Below are 19,181 nucleotides of genomic sequence, written 5' to 3' on the forward strand. Positions count from 1 at the left end.
GAGAAGGGAAATGTCAAAATGCATTGTGTGTTTTTAAAGGTACTTTACAGTAACGTAGGTCGACAAAATTGCATGATTGACACACCGAAAATAACTAAAGTGGAGTTAAGGGGGAAAAAGAATGTCAAATAATGACAGGACTGGAAGAAGTTAAGAAATTGTAATTTTTTTATACCTTTCAAAACTGTTTCTTACCAGTACCTTGGTTAATTATCGTTTGGATGCAAAAATGTAAAAATGGCGATTCAAAATATTTCAGGTGAATATAATACACTAGCACTTTATATTCTTTGAATGTACTTCACAGTGAAAGATGATAAATGGCGACAGACTTGCACCATGTTACCATGTTGAGGTTAACAGTCTATTGTTTTAACAATAGTAAACACAAACAAGGGTAATAGCACATAGCACTTTAAATATTGTCTAAACGTTGGGGACTCTATGGTCCAGTAGAAGGCTAATGGTAGCCGTAGGCCATCCTAATTCTTGCACAAATGCACAATGGTGTTTAAATAAATGAAATTTGAAATGTACCCTGCTGTGGTGCCGTGACTTTTGCTGTGAGAATGAAGGAGGTCGAGGGAATCCAAGAAAAAAAAAAAATATATATATATATATATATATATAATTTTTTTTTTTTTACAAATAAACGAAATACTGATGTAATTCATACCAAACTAAACCATTGAAGATCCTTGCCGGCTACATTTATTGCTCATTGGACCTCAGCTACCACCACAAACTATTCAAGCGTTACACCTCCAAGCCAGACCCGTGAACTCGCTCTATTTTTTACCTGTATCTTTAGACTCACCAGCCTCTATGGGGGACATAATCCCAATCTGCTGGCCGAGCACACCCACCTAAACACGACTCATCCTATCAAACTGAACAACCAAGAAGAGACTAACAGCAACACTGCAGCTGTTCATTCAAACCAATAAAAAAAACCAACAATCATCGAGAAAAACAGGAAAACACCTCACGGTGAGGAGTCAGAATAAAACATTAGGTGGTACACAGCACAGGCCGCAGTTATACGATTACAAGATAGGACAAAGTGCCAGATGTATCCAAGGAAGAGGTTAGGGTGCATATGCCAGAGGACAAGGTCATTGTGGTTAAAAATGACCACATTCTGCATTTTAGCCTAAATGGATTCTCTAAAGAATGAAGAGGTCCGCTGGGCTCCACAGGCAGGGAGTTCTGACAAACCTTTCCAGCAGGTGGAGAGACTGGAAAACCTTGCCTACAAGGTGGGGATCTCGAAATATATACTGTGCCATGTGCATCAACATCTCATCCACAAACAGGAAGAGAAGGGGCAAGCCAGGTCGGACTGGCCAATAGAGCAATCTGGCAGAAAGGATGGTCAAACAAGTCACTTTATGAACTGTTTATTTGGCTGTTTGTGGGCCTGTTTTATGGTCTGCTTTGCTGGCTGTTACTGCTTAATGAGGAAAGTACGGAGAAACCCGAATTGCCCAGAAGTCTCAACCGAGTATTAATTTACTTCATTAAATGTTTGCACTGAGAGACCTTTATCTGTACATTCGCTGAATGATTCACCCCCTGCCATTTTGCTATCCTGGTACATGTGACCACCTAGAAGAACTTTTCCTCAATCAATATCAACTTACAAGTGAATTCCCCGTGTGAATTGTTAAATTGGGGGGGGGGGAGGAGAGAGTGCCCACCGCAGGAATAGATGCGTAACCTTGTAGCCATGGGAATAGGGCCAGGACTAAATTCGAGCCGGTGGATGCTGGTGGGGGCCACCAGCACTCATTTTTGGAGACTGGAACTTCTTTTTCCTGATCAGAAATTTCCGGAGAGCAAGAGAGGGTGAGAAAAACCAACACAAAAGGTAAAGGAGGAAGAGAAAGATGAAAAATCCGTCATAAAGTGAGAAAGGAGGCACCTGCAAGTGTGAGATAAAGGGGAAGGTGGTGTCTAGTAGTGGATTAAAGAGGTGTGAGGTGGAGTGAAGATTACGCAGCCTTGGTACTCGGCGCTCTAACTTTTAATAGCGCTGGCCACGGGCTGCTGAGCACAGATTTGGGCACCTGCACTCATTCTTTTACAAAGTGAGCACTGACTGTAGTACTAAAGCGCCAGATAAAACAGATATGTCTTGAGGGAAAAGTGGATGGGCAGTGAACTTCCCAGGGCTACTACTTAACAGAAGAGGGCTTTCCAAGTATGTAGCCCTTGGACCTAAAACCTCTAATCAAATTACGACAGCAGCCAACTGAACAGACAAGCCAGCAAGGTCAGAGAAATAATAACAAACAGAAAATATTAAAATAGACTTGCATTGGATGGAAAGAGACTCCTTGGTCCGTTTTCTCTATCTGTTTTCAATATTCAAGTGAAAGTCCCCTTCCTGCGTGGTGAAAGGCTTCAGAAGTCAGCATGAAGGGCTGGCAAAGAGGATAAGGTGCTGGGAGGGCAGCAGATCCAACAGGAGGGGGATGACTAAAGAGCAATGGCAGGTTCATCGTCCAGTGCTTCAGCCTCCGGGGTTCACGATGCCACACGGCAGCTTCTCAGTAAATCGTCCTGAGTTTGGAAGGAGCTCTGGCTAGGCAAGTGCCACTTCTTAAATCATCTTAACCCTACAATGCCGGAAACCTATGCCCTTAGTGGGGAGAGAATTTGAGACCCTGAAAAATCCTAGGCAGAACAAGCGAGAGTAACCGACTACCACCATCATCTTCAGTATACTCCAAATTTAAATCGGACATATTGTGAACCAAAATATCAACGCGGTTTGTGTAGACCAAAATATTTTAAGAAAACCATGTCTTCTTGTGGAGTGCAAGGGATAAAATGCAGTTTGTACTGTTAGAGATAAGAGCTTCCTACTGAAATCTGGGTCGGTCTCATGCAAATGAAGACGAAAAAAAGTGCACTCAAAAACATCCCTTGTTTATGCTTTATCCATAAAAAAGCGTTTCATATTTACTTGATTTTTAATTTAGGAGTACATCATGTTTTTACTCACTAGGCCTCTCTCAGCCATCCATCATTACTGCCTGCATTTGTTGATATATATTGCCTTCCTTCCCAAGTACTGCATACAGCACGAAGTAATATTGGCCCACATTACTCACTCACTCAAAGGCAGCCTAGGATGAAATGTAGCAATCAACAAGCTTCCTGTGCCTTCCCTATATGGGGTAATGCTTCAAAAAACCTGCACATTTACTAGCATCAATGTAAGCAGGTCGAGGAACACACATGAGCTTCTAAGCACTAACATCGTCATCACCATAAGGTTTTTGGGGAAAAAGAAATAACACCTCTAACTAAACAAGTGGTTCTTAAAATAAATGAGTGTAGGATCAATAGTCTGACACCTATAGTGATATGAGTGTAAGAAATCATAATAGAAGGACGAACCTCTAAGCACTTTCACTATGATCACTCGAAGGTGATCTAAGCTCAACAACGGCCTCCAAGCGCTACCGTTGTCAGCATTCTAATGATGGCTACAAACATGGAATAAGGCCTCTAAACTCTCTCCTTGCTATCACTGTTAAAGGATCTGAAAGCTAGGCTGCAGGAGGTCATTTTTCCAATACAAAGACCTAAGTCACCCTTGCTTTCAGGGTTGTTTTCTCATTTACCAAAACCACTACAATCTTCTGAGACCCACAAAACTACACACCTGGCCAAAGCACCCTTATGTATAACTAATGTTTGACCAGCGCTGTATGCAGAAGGACCCTAAACACAAGACTTTACGGGTATGAAGAAACCAATGACTCGTTAGGAGTACAACATCTAAGAATTTGAAGGTCAGACCTGAAAATACACACGTGTGTTAAAAATATCGAGTCATAATGGAACTTTCTGGGATCAAGCATGTGAACTGACACCACTTACTGCTCGCCCTGTACATGTGAAATTAACCTTCACACTGTCATAATAAATGTGTTATTACTAGATAAGTCTGAGTGGGGATTAGATTATATATTTATGGAGGTCACAGTGACACGTACTTGTTGGTTGACTAAAAGATGGAAAATCAAAATATAATAACAGAATAAATTCCATTTCATTACAGAGAATCACAAACATCGACGGTCTCATCTACTAAATTGCTAATTTTTCTTTCTTAATCTTCAGTTTCTACTTACTTTGAACAACTTCAAACTGTACTCTTTATTTTTAGGGACATGACATTCCTCTAAGAGACAGTGGATTAAAATATGTGATTATATTGGTCAGACAAGGATTGGATTCTGTTAGATTTAGTCACAAGATAACTTTTAATGGATGTTTTCTCATTTGATCCTCTTATAACTGATCATACAAATATCTAAATAATGCAAATCAAACTGCAGGCGCGACTAGTGCATTAAACTGTGTCTTTATGAGAGGCCAAGGCATTGACTCGGCACATGCCTCCTAAACCAAAAAAAGTGATAAAGCAACAACTACAATGTAATTGAGTCAGCAAAATAAATAGATCAAAGAACACACACAAGCTGTCACTTACAAGCTTCTCATCATGTTGCAACTGCAGTCTAACAAAAGGCCTTCTTAAAGCGTCATCACCAACGCCTAAAGGAAACACATGGCTGAACCTGGATGACCCAAAGAAGACTTGGTCCCTGTACTTTTTTACTAAGCTTTTTTTGAAGAATTGAGAACATGAGATAATCCAGACAACTATTGCAGTTTGCAACCATACCTTGAAAGGTGCATACAAAAAGTCACCATACATTACAAACAACTGCCGGCATTGTTCACGTTGAAAAACTCTTCGGAGGAAATTACCAAATTAAATAAAGTTAGAATGAAGAATATATCAATGTAATAACAAATAGAGCATATGAACTCATTCTACAGAGGCTCAAACTTTTCGAAATAATGAGAACATGTAATTCAGTGACCTTCACATAAAAAGTCTCCCCTCTAATGCAGCGTTATACATACATTTGGCTGGACCTGTATATTCATCCCAAGGGTCCCACACATCCCAAGGGTCCCACACAGAGACTTAGTAAGACGCCTATACACACATTATTATTGTAGACACTCAAGTTCAAATATTTGCCTAAATTCAGACATTAGAGGTTCTCTAATCCAAAACTCTTTAAGGTCAAAGAGGTTAGTGAGGTCAGCTGATCATTCCATTGTCATGTAAAACGTGCTGCTGAAACAGGACATGATGAGGCTAACAATGCATGACTGATCATTCACGCAAATATTCACTGCCGCAGCTCTATTTGAGAAGGCTCCTTTGAACATACACGTAGCTCTGGCAACTTATGCAAACCCCAGCAGCAAGAATGGAGGTAAGAAAATAAGTCCTGTTACAACAGAGACAGGCTGTGTCAAGAGACTCAAGCATTTCTTCTGAAGTCAGTAAAAGTTGCAGAATGCTTATAACTCAAAGAGAGAATGGGCAAGTGGGAGATACTTCGACGAAAAGATTGGCAAGATTTGGAACACGGCGAGCTAGCACCCACCAATGGGAGAATTTACTGCCATTCAGGATTTAGATCACAACTAAACCATGCTACTGCACCGATTAACGAACAAATATTTACTGGAGCTCCGCATTACGGTTTCATGTACATAAACCAAACCGGGATTGAGAAGAACATGTTCAGAGTTCAATAGAAAAAGGAGAAACAGAAGTAATAGATTGATGCACTTCTTTTTTCAATATAAGAACTAGGACCTTGATCACTTTGGGCAAGTCTTCCGTGTAAACGAATATGCAACAAATATACCTGTCTTACCATTTTCTAATAGAGGAATTTTCAGAATGCAAATTAAAAGGCAGTGTTGGAGAGCAGGTACACCGCTTGACTATGGTGTACGTTAAAAATAAATCAGATGTAAAGGGAGATTTTTTTAAACATTTACTATTTTATTTGCCAAGCCCTGGACTGCTCGAATATGCTTTCGGGTGCTTTAAAAGAAACCTGCCAACAAACTACTTTGCTAACTAATCATCCGATTCTGAACCTGCTAGGCCACAAACGCCCATTTTTTTTTTTTGTGTATTCTTAGGAAGGCAGCATGGCCTATGTGTGAGAGAACGCCAAGGGCAGCGAGTTCCACAGTTGAGCAGCCTGGATTCTGAAGGCCCCACCACCTTTAATCACCCCTTAGAAGAGACACTGTTGTAGATTCACGTCAAAGCATGGTTGGACATTGTTGCAGCCTGCCAATGCTCTTTTTTGCAGTTCACAGTTTTGTCGACCACAGTAGAAGTATGCCTGGCGTCCTTTAAATCTTCCAGCATGCCAGGATACTAGAAGGACGTTCCAAAAAGGCTGCACGCTTCTATCTTGCTTTATCTCCTCTTTACCGTGAGTAATGGAAATGTTCTTATTCATAAAAAAATATCGCTCACCTCGATACAGGCAACAGAGATCGGTTGGTCTAATGAAATAGTAAAGCCAACCCCAATCCAATGACTGTATTTAAGAAACACACTGAGACGATGACCACTGACCAGCTTGGAACTTCTGTTTACAGACCAAAGTTCAAGCATTTAGATGCACTATTTCTAATATAATCAGGACAGCGTGCAATACGCCCAAATTCATTTTTCTTTGCATAGCATTTTCTCCATCGTAGAGCGAATTTTTTCTATTTTGAAGTGGTATTGTGGTGAACGCTAGAAGATCGCCTGACACACAGATTCCTCCTTGTACTGGTGTCCGAAATTAATTAGACAATGGGTCATCGGTCAGTGTCTCATAATGAGCTCAGTACAGTGGGAAGGCCAATGGCGTTAAATTAACTTAGAATAAGGGGGGAGGCGAATAAAAGGTGACAGAGAAAGACTAGAAGTGTGAAAGGAAATAATAGAAAACGCGATAAAGTAACAGTGAACATAAAAAGAAGATAATAAAGATAGAGATAATAAAATCACTAAACGCAATTAAAAGCAGAAGAAACGGAAACAAAGCTGAACAGTCACGGGACTTAAGGGCACACGATTGCAACAGCATTTCGACATAGGTCTTACATTAGCATATTGTGCTACCGCGTAAAAAGGGTCAACTAAATGTTATCACTGTTAGTTATCATGTATCATACCATAAGGGCAGCATAGCGACTTGATATCTTTCTTCTAAAGCTAAGTGTTCCTACAATGACAGAAGATTTCAAAAGCATTCCTAATATATGGTGCAGCAGTGCCACCTAGTGGGCGACAACAATATTGCACTTTCGTGGGACAGCAGTCATGCTGGCTGTACTAGCACGAGGTAAAATCACGAGCGCGGACACAGCATAAACGGCGACTGCTAAGGCTTGAAGAAGGTCTGCAGGCCCCATGTCACCACTTCAACTCCAGGCAGTTTTCATTCGCTAAGGTTGCAGCACTGCAAACTCCAGTTTACGGGAGACGCATTCCTTTCCTCGTTGTCTCCTACAAGCCATGCAACCGTACCTGTCAGTCAGAAGACTGTGGTGCATTTCAGAAATATTATTTATTCGGCTAAAACCTGCATGAACACGGGAAACATGGATATTATAGTCGCATTTGAAAGGACAAGAAAGAGAACGTGTAAGCAAGGTCTTTTATTCTGAGCAGTGGAACTCAAACACATCAAAGAGTTTGTAAATCTTGTTATAGAGTGGGCAGGAAACAACCCAGGAACATTAGTGAAAAACAGGTATTTGCAATGCAATAAATAGGTCTCGCATTTACGAGAGTTTAAGCCACTGGCATTGTAAATGACAATGCCTTTTATTTAGGTTTTAAAAACCAAAACATAAATAGAAGGCATTGACATTTACAATGCTAATAGCTCAAACTCGCGTACATGCGAAGGAGCGATCGTGCCTGGACTTTACAGGCCTGACTCCTGGGCATCCCCTCCAAGAATGAGGCTCTATAATTTTCCAATGCTCGAAACAAAGACTGCATATATATTTATTTCTGTGCCTGTTGAGACATGGTAAATCATATAATGATAAGAGAGAAGATGCAGTGTTGGATAAACATTTTTAAAAGTTAAAATCTTGCCACTGGTCTATAACATTGATGTTCCTCAGGGCTCACTACTATCTGATATCGGCATGCTAACAATAAGTTGATGGAAGGAGAGCTTGTATTCACCTCATTCCATGTAAAGACAGTGAACAGGTATATGCAAGCCAGTCCTGGTCCTGCTCCATTGGAACCGCCTGCCCTGATCTGCTAAGCCATGGCCCCTCCAGACAGAAACACATAACACCCTAGACCAGTTTTGGCCCTCCTAGGTCTCATCAATGAGGTATTGCCTGAGTCCCAAGGCACAGTGAGCATGAGTCTCACATCTGTGCATACCCTTCACGCTTAGGATGTCCACTATAACAACTAAAGTGTAACACTTGAATTCATCTTCGCATTGGCAATCACGCGGACCACATTCCAGTCCACCAATTTTCACCCTCTGTGCACTGCTAGACATACAGAACATTCCTCAGTTGTATAAACATGATGATGGGGATTGTAATTATAACCTCCTTCGTCACTTTAGGATTTCAGGTTGCGATTGTGGAAACTCTTGAGTACACCTGTGGCTGAGATTAGGGCACATTTAAGCAACAGACGCCATACAGCAGGTAAACCACTATTATAAACAATTCTGCATCAAGGAAAGCACGTACAATGAGACGCATTCTTTCACCAGCTGTGTTTTTGGACTACACGTGAAAAAAACATTGGATGTAAACACAAACATATTCAAAACAAAGTCACATACCCCCTAAAATCTTTCAACATGAACCTATACCCATTTATCACTTGATTAGGTCACCCAGGTGATAACCCACTTTAAACGACTGACAAACTGATTGCCCTCAAAGATAACTTGTCACAGTAACAACTAGTTTGTAACACAGCGCTTGTTCCTGCATTGTTCGGGTCACTCCCTGCCTTTGTATTCATAGAAAGTTTTAATTTTCAGGGTAATGCATTTTACACTTCGTCATTTCACAGATCCTTTGGGTAGTGTCACGCACAATATTTTTAGGTCGATGGTTTAGTAGCGCGATACTTGGGACTCCGTGTTCTGGTATCACATTGTCATGCATGGCATACTATATAATGGAGTTTAAATAACAGCTCTGCAAATAGAAAACATCAAATAAAGTCTTTATGAACAGGCCTGAGTGTAAACACCTAATGGTGAGTAATAATACTGAGCATTTATGGAGCGCAGATGATAAAATAAATTACTGTAAAGCACTCACGCCACAGAGTAGTAGTTATTATTGCCAAGCAGACACTCATGGCCAAAAGAATGGTGAACGACTGAATCACAGACCGAAATTCAACCCTGTGATTAGACACTCAGACCGAATGACAGCAGACACAACCCTCAGAGCCGCTCATGCAGGAACACGTTATGTCAGCAGCAGCAGCCAGAGGCCTCCAAAGGTGAGGAGGCCCTTCATGGAAATCTGAGATGTAAAGAGGGGACCATAAAGCACTGGGACCGCCTAGATGAATGTATATAAGCATTTCATATTCCATACAGAAACCTAAAATAATAACCAGGTTAAACGGAAGATGGGTGAAAAAGAAGAAACTTAACGGTTTAGGTGTTTAAGTCTTGACTGCTCGGCGGGCTGCCTGCTCCTCTGCCCCAAAGAGGGTCCATGGCCTCAGATAAACAAAGCACATCCTGCATGTGTAAACCGGGATTCCTGGCAGTGCCACAAGCCCCACTGATGGCCCCCTCTTTGGAGCTCTACGGGCAAACCTTACTGTGTCCTCGGCATTTCAATGGGAAGCCACATATCCTTTGCATTTCTCCCCAAAAAGAGTCTGGCTACAGTTCCTTGCTCTGCGGTCGTCTGTTGCATACTTTACACAGCTAGTGAAATCAGCGCACTCGAGGTATGGATCTGGGAAACACTCTCAAACTGATGGTGGCGGCAGGGTACCAACGTACTAGAAATATAGGACCATTTGTAATACACAAAAAAGCAGTGATGTACTTTGCTACATAACATAGCAGTGTGCGTTAAGCACCGGCTGCAGAGAAATGTGTGAACTGGTAATGGCCTGTTTAAAAGCCAGTACAGACAACTATATCTTTCATCTTTTCAGTACCCTTGAATTTATAAGATTATGTGGGAACTCTGCCGGGACAATCCATAAAAGGCAAGTGAATGAATAACACATTGTACCACTATATTTCCACTTATATAGGTGCTTCATATCCAAATGATGTGCATTTACGGACATGCATTGTGCAGCTCCGTTGGAGTGCTATGGGTGGAATAGAGTGTGTTTGCAATCTGGCTAGTATGGGAAGTGTCTCGATGTTGTACACGATAGCTGAATTGTGCTCTTTTCTGCGAAGGTACACACTGAAGCGAAGAGCAGGCAGAGGTAGGATGCCTAGCCATTACCTGCTGGGTACAGGCTGATAGAGCGCGCGAGAGTCCAGTGCGGCCTACAGTACCTGAAGAGCACGCCAAGACCTCATCCTGCTGCATGCAGAGGTTTCAAAATGAACACAGGTTCTCTAACCAAAGATGAACTGGTAGGTAACAGTGCCAGCATCAGCACTTGAAGAAAGATCTGATATATGAAACACAAGTATGCAACAATTGAGGTCATTGTGAAAAGGTTACGTATCACACAACCCCTCCCCCTACCTTATTTGTTGGAATAGAGCTTAAGCCACTTTCCTCCCACGTTCTATTGACCTAAAGAAACCGGAAGTGAAGTCAGCCCTTGTGTCACAGCACCCCATATGACATCGGCGCGCAATAAGAGTAGCTAACTGCAGTGCACTGCGATGCTGTCCAGGTTACATACATCACAAAAAGACACAAACCAGCAACAGACTGCCTACCTTTTCCTGATGGGAAGAAGCATTCCATCTCCACACTGCTGCGCGAGTGAGAGATGCAGAGAGTACTGCTGGGCACCAGGCCTTCCAGGGGCGGGCTCCGGTCAGTTGTCCGCACCAAGCACCAGCCGGGGCGCTCGCTGGGCCTTTCCAGCAGCTCCACTGTCTGCCCCACCTGGATGCTCAGCTCGGTGCTGTTGCCGGCAATGAAGTCTTGTAGTACCACAGTCAGCTCACAACCTCCAGATAACTAAAGAGAAGAGGGGATCCAATTTAAAATTGTGCATATTTATTTTTCCCTTATCATCACAGCCTTCATAATGACAGTTTGTTTTTAATCAATTTGAAATTAAATATTCAAACTTTAAATGATGGAAAGGCTTTTAAAAACAAGTAAAAGTTTGAACTTCTGAAACACTGGTGTCTGTCCTTATGTCAAGTGGAATGGCCAGGGCTGGTCTCTCTTCCCAGTCCGCCCCTGCCGCCTCCTCCTCTTTTTGCTGAACCCTTTCTGTTGGTCTAAGGACTGAGCACTTTACCACTGCTGAACAGTGCTAAAGTGCATGTTCCTCTCCCCTAAATATGATGAAATAGGTATACACCCGATTGACATATTTGTTGTACTGATATGTGCCTTGTAAAGTGGTATACCATATAACCAGGTTTACTGCCACTTCGACTTGGCATTTAAAACTACTTGCCATGTCTTAAACTCCCTTTTTATCACATATTAGTCACTCTTCAGGTAGGACCCAAGTAACCCAAATGGCAGGTTGCTATGTAAGTAAAAGGTAAGATATGTACCTTTATGTTTTGCATGTCCTGGTAGTGACAAACATGCTATTTCGTTTTTCACTACTGAGGCCTATCCTTCTTACATGTCTGCATTAGTAATTCCTTATAATACATTCAAGCAGTAATTCCTGATCAGAAAGGAGTAGCTTTTTCATGTTTGATGTGTTTAGAATGGTAATGATAAATCCTCCTTATCGGGGGAAGTTAGATTTAACATTACTGTTTTACAAATGCTGATTTAGAAAGTGGATATTTCTCTGTACTTACTGCTCTTGGTGCCTGAAAGCCTGCCTCCAAAACAGGTCTGAGCTGGGTAACAACTACTCTTTGTGCATTCCCGCTAGACAGCCACAAACACAGGAAGGGATGGATGTGACAGAGTACTCTTTTGCATTTTGATAGCCTTCCTGGGCAGGAAGGAGAAGAAATGGCTCACACTTACATCTAAATAGGTTATGTCCTGTCCTCACATAAAGCACTGATTTACCCCCACAGGGTTAGCCTGGGAGACAGGACTGGGTTGAAAGGGATCCTTGTGCACGTCAGAGAGTTCTCTTTTGAAGTCACCCCCTACATCAATGGCACTTTTGGGCATAAGTACTGGGTATCTGCCCCCCTAAAATCAGACACTTCTGGACCTCTATCAGAAGGGCTGCAGTGCTGCTTAATGGAGTCAACTGGACTGCTTTTCAGCTTGTTGCCCTGCTTCTCCCTGACTCTGCTGGAAGGAGAGCTGCTGGACTCTGTCTTCCCTCCAAGTGATCTCCAAGGGCTTGCTGTCTTGCCTCCTGTTTTATGAAGTCTGATGGACAGGAAAGACCTCCAACAATTCTGTTGGCGCTGCTGGACTCTGCCTTCTGTGAGCCCTGTCCTTGCCTGAGGGGACCACCGGAAGTTCTGGGCCTCAGAAGCGGGTTCTGCAGCTGCTTTCATCACCTAGAGCTCTTGGGCCACTGAAATCAAGCATTTGGGCTCTACGGGACCACGAACTGCCATGTTCGCACTGGGACTGAGCTGCTCGCTCGAAAGAGCTGCACGAGCTGCCGCAGCATAATGTCCTCTCACAGCAAGCATCGCTGCCTGCGATCGTGAGGCCCCCATCTGCTGTCCGCAACACCTGGACTCTTTGCGTTGGCAGGATCTTAGCTTGCGACGCTCTACTTGCTCCCGGCGATCATCCCCCCGTGAATAGGGCACTTCGCTCCAGAAGGTGTGGGACCTATTTGGAACTGTATCCGGCCCATACTCCACAGTAGTCGGCCTTAACTTTGGATTTACCCCAGTCTAGCGTAACCTTTTAGCACTACTGACTTCTAAGCACTGTCTTTGATTTATTCTTTAGTTCTTATAGGATTTTTGTAGTTTTGGTCTTGTTTTATTCATAAAAATATAATCATATTATTAACCCTGTGTGGAGTATTTTTGTGGTTTATTCATTGTTACTGCGTGTGGGTGTGTGTTGCACAGATACTTTACATATTGCCTTTGTACATAAGTCAAACTGCTCTATGTGCAAGCTACCAGAGGGTTAGCACAGGTTATCTTATTGTGTATCTAGCTTACCCTGACTAGAGGGGCAGTTCCTGACTGGTCTGGGTGCATACCTCAGCCAACCAGGAACGCCATTTTTAACACATGTTCACAGTGAGTTAGCGCTAGCCCAGAAGCCTAGATGTCACCTTCACTCTTTTGTGCAATCATAGTTGTAGAAATATTTTCAGATTTATGGCAGACATTTCATATAAACAAATCTGAAAAATACTATTCAGGAGGCAAAGATTTTTTTTTTACCAATTACACACTGTGCTAGACATCCTGGCATCTAAGTTGCCAGCATCCAGAAGGATCTAAGGAAGACTTTGAAGGGACGGATTTACATGTCAAACGTGAACGAATTTAGAAACGTCAGTTAAAGCAAGCAGCAGTGTTAAAAAAAAATAATCTAACCCGATGTTTCACCAATATTGCCTAGTGGCTCTCTCTCCACCCATTACCGCACAATGTCTATCATCACAGATAATACTCAGGAAAAATGAATGGACGCTTAATAAGGATCATAGGTCTTTGACCCTGACACACAACAAATTAGACGTAATTTTACAAAGTCAGTGGTTATCCTGAAAATCTGGCATGGATCCTGCAAGAGCTACTTTGGATATATCTAATCTATAAACATCTGGGACAACAAATTTCTTAAAGACTATGGCAGAGGGGAGAAAATACCAGATTTACACAATGTATTTACAAAATCTAATAATACATCTCATTATGACGGCAGGTCTACTGATAGAAAACTAATTACAAAGCATTATTAAAATTGACTATCAATAGATTATGGTTATGTGCCTCAATTTCAAAGAGAATTGCAGGTATTAATTAGGATCACGTTATTTACTAGCCAATTGGAGACACTCCAAGCCATGTGCAGGCCGTTGCAAGTGAAGGTTGGTATTATAAACGAGATTATAAAAATAAGTCAGAAATTTGCATCTCCACAGGTCTGGCAGAAAAGCAGCACTCTTTTTGGCTATAATTTTTTGTGAAAAAAAAGTCAACAGCATATTAGTTAACCCTTTTAGTGCAGTCGTCGGCCAATAGCCAACAGCCGCACTTATTCCCCAGTGAGTCTGTCGGCCATTGGCCGATACTGGTGAGGGTTATAAAGGCTCCTCTGGTGCTCTGAACCAGAGGGAGTGCTTTATTATTTTTTTCTCATCAGGCTGCTCGGGAACAGCTTTCTGAGCAGCATGATTTTTTTTCTGTAATGAAGATCAGTGTGCCGAGTGCGCTGTCGTCATTACAGTAAACTGAAAGTAAAATGAGCCCATGTGCTTGTTTACTTTCAATGAATCAGTTCTCAGGGATCTCCCATTTCCAATGATACTTCTGCCCAGTGGGTCCCTGCTTGGTGATCGCCACAGGAGAGAGATCCCCAAGTAGGGACCAACCCACTAGCCACCAGGGATAGGGGCAAAGGCTTGTGCTCCCCCTAGCAATTGTATTATTTCAGTCTTTCTACCTTCCCCCCAGGATATATATATATAGATATATATGCTGCCCAACATGGGCAAGGCTATGCCATGGATAACAGGCATAGCCAAGGAAAGAACAAAAACGAGAGTAAACCAATTTTGGGAAGTTAAGTATATTTTCCAATAGAAACCTATCTCAATCAGATATATATTTGCCACTCCATCACATTTAGCTACCCAGTCACTTACGATAAAAAGGTGATGGCATCGCCTAATGCGCCGGCCCATGGATACACACGTTCGGGGATGCATTGCGGCAGAAACCCCCTTCGGATGTTGGCCTGTATGATATACACATCCTCTGAAGGAGATGCAATGCTCTGTGGCCATCGCTGTCTCCCGGGGACTTAAAGGGACACTTGGTCCACTAGCTAGAAGATCTGCGGGCTCTATTTAGTTCAGAAAGTATATCATGGGCACCAGCTGGTACCACAGACCATTCTGCAATGGCCCTTGTTTGCAACTGCTATTACCTTGTTGCTCTTCACGTTCCCTGTCCTCTGCTCTGTTACCCTTTCCATTTTGGCTTTCAACTTTCCAGATTAAATTTTACCACCTGGGTGATTGTGCTATTTTTCGTTTTCAACTCATGATGTTAGTTTTGCACATAATATAAAATTTTGTTATGCAACTGTTGCATGGCTAAACACTTATAAGGTCCCAAAGGCGAGACCTATTGGCTATGCCAATGCTGTTTTTTTTTTTTTTTAAAGACAGCCTGTAACCACCACCGACGCAAATTAAACTCAGTCCTTCCATCCAAGACCTAGAAAAAGTGGACAGTGTGTTCCTAACGAACACTTCACTTGCTTTTATGTTACCTTGAACAAAGAGGCAATCCGAATTAAAGAGAAAAGTTTAATTTCCATAAAGTGTTGTCCTTTTGGCACAGACCCGGCAATGAAATACCACGTGTCTGTAAAGCAAAACAGACCCTCCTGTTTGTGTCTGTTTTTCCAAGATTAGTTGCCATGAGAGCATATTGGGGCAAGGGCATCCCTGACCCCTGTACATACAACATCTCCATGGAGAGAGCGGATGAGAGGCGTGCTGTCACTGCGCATGCGCTGGCCTCCAGCCAGGACCATTCTTTGAGTACATTTGTTAAGAGAGCGGTGTGGAACACAAACCGACACGTTCACAATCAGCACAGCATTTTATCTCTCAAGTGCAGCTTCCGTGTGGGCTTATCTCCGAAGGGACCACGCAGCCAGCTGTGGTCCAACCTCTTTCAGAGTCACGTCAAAATCTGCAAAATGGACGCTAGGAAGAGGTGCGCAGGACAGCGATTCTAGCCATCCCATACAATGTTCCACTATGTCTGCATTGTACTACGATTGTGATTACATCTCTATTATATATATGGAAAACCCCAGTATTTTTCTAATCAGAGACAACAATGTGTGGTTTATCATTGGAAGAGCAACACCGAGTTCCACTTCGCACTTTCGCCTCTTCAGGTGCTTAGTTTTCACAAACCATGCATTGATTTCTACAACATATGGAGTAAACTACACAACAGAACAGAGCACAAAATTACACAGTATATTCACCAGACTCCCAAAATCCATGTCTAGGCCATAGAATACAGACGTAAAGGGAGGCAAATCCGTAGACAAGTAGTAATAATCTAAACTTGGATATAACAATATCACAGACACAGGGTATCCTCAAATAGGAAGAGGACTTTTTTACTTTGCCAGATCCAGAGAAATAATGGGACAATACGATTTTAAATTACACCTAGACAAGTTTAGGTGCATAAAGCTACTACGAGCCAAAAACGAGGGATTTTATTAGGATTATGTTTTTCCTCATTAGAGAACCCTAGAAAACGTTACCCAGGTATTTACTTAACAGTGCAACGAATCTAAAATATACCTTTGTTGCCTTTTTAAATATACAATCATCTATCTATGTTTAGATAAAAACAAGGCATATCAAGTGAGAACCTAAATAGTTACATGGCTCGGTACAAAGCTCAAATTTACTTAGTCCTGTGGTGCGCCACACAAAAGGATGAAACTGATCACTAAAAAGTTATAAATTGGTTTCCTTTTCAGTATTTTCTTTCATCTATTTTCAAAACATAATATCATGACTGCAGCAAACTCAGTCCACAACTATTTGCCAATTATTCCGGTCCTGAAAAGGGCCACTTAAATCATCAGTTTGCCAGAACATTGTCGACACAATTAAATCAAATGTTTTGCTTACCCCAACTGTAACCTAACACTTTTATCTCTGATGTAAAAATCAGTATTAGGCACTAACCAACCCCAATGTCTCTTGCTCTTGTCTATTATATGTCCACTGTTTCACACATTAACTCACAAGTGTGCATGAGCAATTTTCTACATTTATTCTATTCAATATTACCATAAAGCATATTTTACTTGTACTGTGTTATTAACAAAGATCCAAACAATTTCGGACAAGACAACCATGGGTTGACGTATCAACATCTTGTTTGAGTGTTACTTTACCAACTAGACAATGCTTAATGCACCTCTAAACGTGCCAAACATGCATAAATACTAGTGCACAGAATCAAGTTTGTAATCAGTCACTCCAAAAGATATCCCACCAAAAGAAAAAAAAATCTCATGACCAAATAGTAAGCAGAGGACTGCAAAATAGTTTTTCACTAAAAGATTGGTTTTACTCATGCATGTAGCTACAACATGAATCCCAGCGTGACGCTGACTAGCCCAGTATCCTTATTATTGGGTTGAAATGGGAAAGAATTGTGTAGACTGGAATAAAAATGCCTCCAAAACATTACAACATATAATCACAACCTTTCTTGGTTAAAATGTAGGGTATGCTTAAACAATTATCTGAGTCCCCCTTCTTACGTTTCTATGATGAATAAATGAGATTATTCATAAATGACAGCTTTGAGTAGGGTATTCGAATTACTGAAGCTAAATGTATCATAACAATTGAATAGTCTTTTCTTGCACTATTCACAGAAGAAAAGGCAATCAAAGTACCCTTAAGACAACAATGTCCCACACAACACAGTTACAGTCTCACCTACTAATGGTCATACGTATACGTCACATGCTAGGCCGCAACAGCAGCCACTCGCCATCACGCACACTATACAGTTCCAAAGCCATAACACTGGTAAAGCACAGCCTAATGAGTAGTTCGGACACACACAACACCAATATACACCCTAAAAGCACACAGATAAAGGTACCTTAAACTTAACATTGCACTCTATCAATACCATCACACTCACACATCACAAGACGTTAAGAGAGTCCAGGACCACAAGGGTGAAATTATTATTATTATTATTATTGAATTTTGTACCGCGCACGGTTACCATGAGGCATCCCAGCGCTTAGAGACCAAGAGCAGGCTACTAATAGAAAACAGAGAAGCTACAGTTATTCTGGGAACAGATACGTTTTCAGATGTTTCCGGAATCTAAGAAGGTTTGGTTCGGACCGCAGCGAGAATGGGAGGGAGTTCCAGGCGAGCGCTGTATGGATAGAAAAACTCCTGCCCCCTGAGCGGGCTCTCCTGATTCTCTTAGTCTGAAGGAAATGTTTATTGTCAGAGCGTAAGGCTCTTGTAGACTTATAAGGGCGAATCATGTCCTTCAGAATAGCTGGTCCTTTCCCCTGTATGCTCTTGTGAGCGATGCACAGGGCCTTAAAGGTAACTCTCTCTTTAACAGGGAGCCAATGGAGTGCTTTTAAAGCAGGCCTGGCTGACTGCCTGGCCGGAACATTCCGCAGCAGCCTTGCTGCTGCGTTCTGCACTTGTTGCAGGATCTTAAACGTTGACTCTGGTGCTCCAAGAAAGAGCACGTTACTGTAGTCCAGGCGTGAGATGATTAATCCTTGGACTAACAGCTTCCGGGAGAGTTCTGGTAACAGGGGGAGAACCTTACGGGCCGACCGGAGCATACCATAACAAACGCCCGCGATCTTCTTGGCGTGTGTCCTAAAGGACAAGTCCGGCTCCAGCCAGACCCCCAGGCTCTTGATCTCTTTTTTTGGGTCAGGCGGGGTGCCCATGCAGTTGGGCCAGCTGTTTGGCGAGAGGGCAAAACTTGAATGACCCAAGATCATCAGCTCAGTTTTTGAGCCATTCAATTTGAGCGATGACCTGGACATCCAATCAAACACATCTCAGACACATTGCGGTTTCAATTAGCGTAGAACAGCACTGATGCACATGGCAAGTGATAAAAGCAGTAGTGGCTGGTGTGCGGGCGGGGTGGCGTCGCGTGGGCAGGCCAGGGACCGGGGGGATGGGGCAATAGACAATGAAAAAAACATGAAAAAAAATGGGAAAAAAGAACATACCTGCCGTCCCCCTCTCTTCTGCTCCGAGTCCTCGCTGCTGCACAGGCTCCCCCACTCCCCTACGGCCAATCCTGAAGCTGCTCTCATGCTGCTGGCAGCATGAAAGCAGCATAAGGATTGGCCGGAGTACCCTTAATTTGCAGTCCCAGAGAGTCTGGGAGCCTGCGCTTGCCGTCTCCAACCTGGCAACGCAG

General features: G+C 42.4%; 1 protein-coding gene across 8 annotated transcripts in view; it reads right to left on the minus strand.

The window, feature by feature from the left end:
• KALRN (kalirin RhoGEF kinase) overlaps positions 1-19,181 on the minus strand; it is a 1,569,312-nt gene that overhangs the window by 392,545 nt on the left and 1,157,586 nt on the right. For all 8 annotated transcript variants that reach the window (XM_085647304.1, XM_085647302.1, XM_085647305.1 and 5 more), the window contains exon 34: positions 10,836-11,082. In XM_085647304.1, the coding sequence (XP_085503430.1) occupies positions 10,836-11,082 (247 nt within the window). The remainder of the gene's footprint in view (positions 1-10,835; positions 11,083-19,181) is intronic.

The sequence above is a fragment of the Triturus cristatus genome, chromosome 3_2, assembly GCF_964204655.1.
Source record: "Triturus cristatus chromosome 3_2, aTriCri1.1, whole genome shotgun sequence".
Taxonomy (NCBI): domain Eukaryota; kingdom Metazoa; phylum Chordata; class Amphibia; order Caudata; family Salamandridae; genus Triturus; species Triturus cristatus.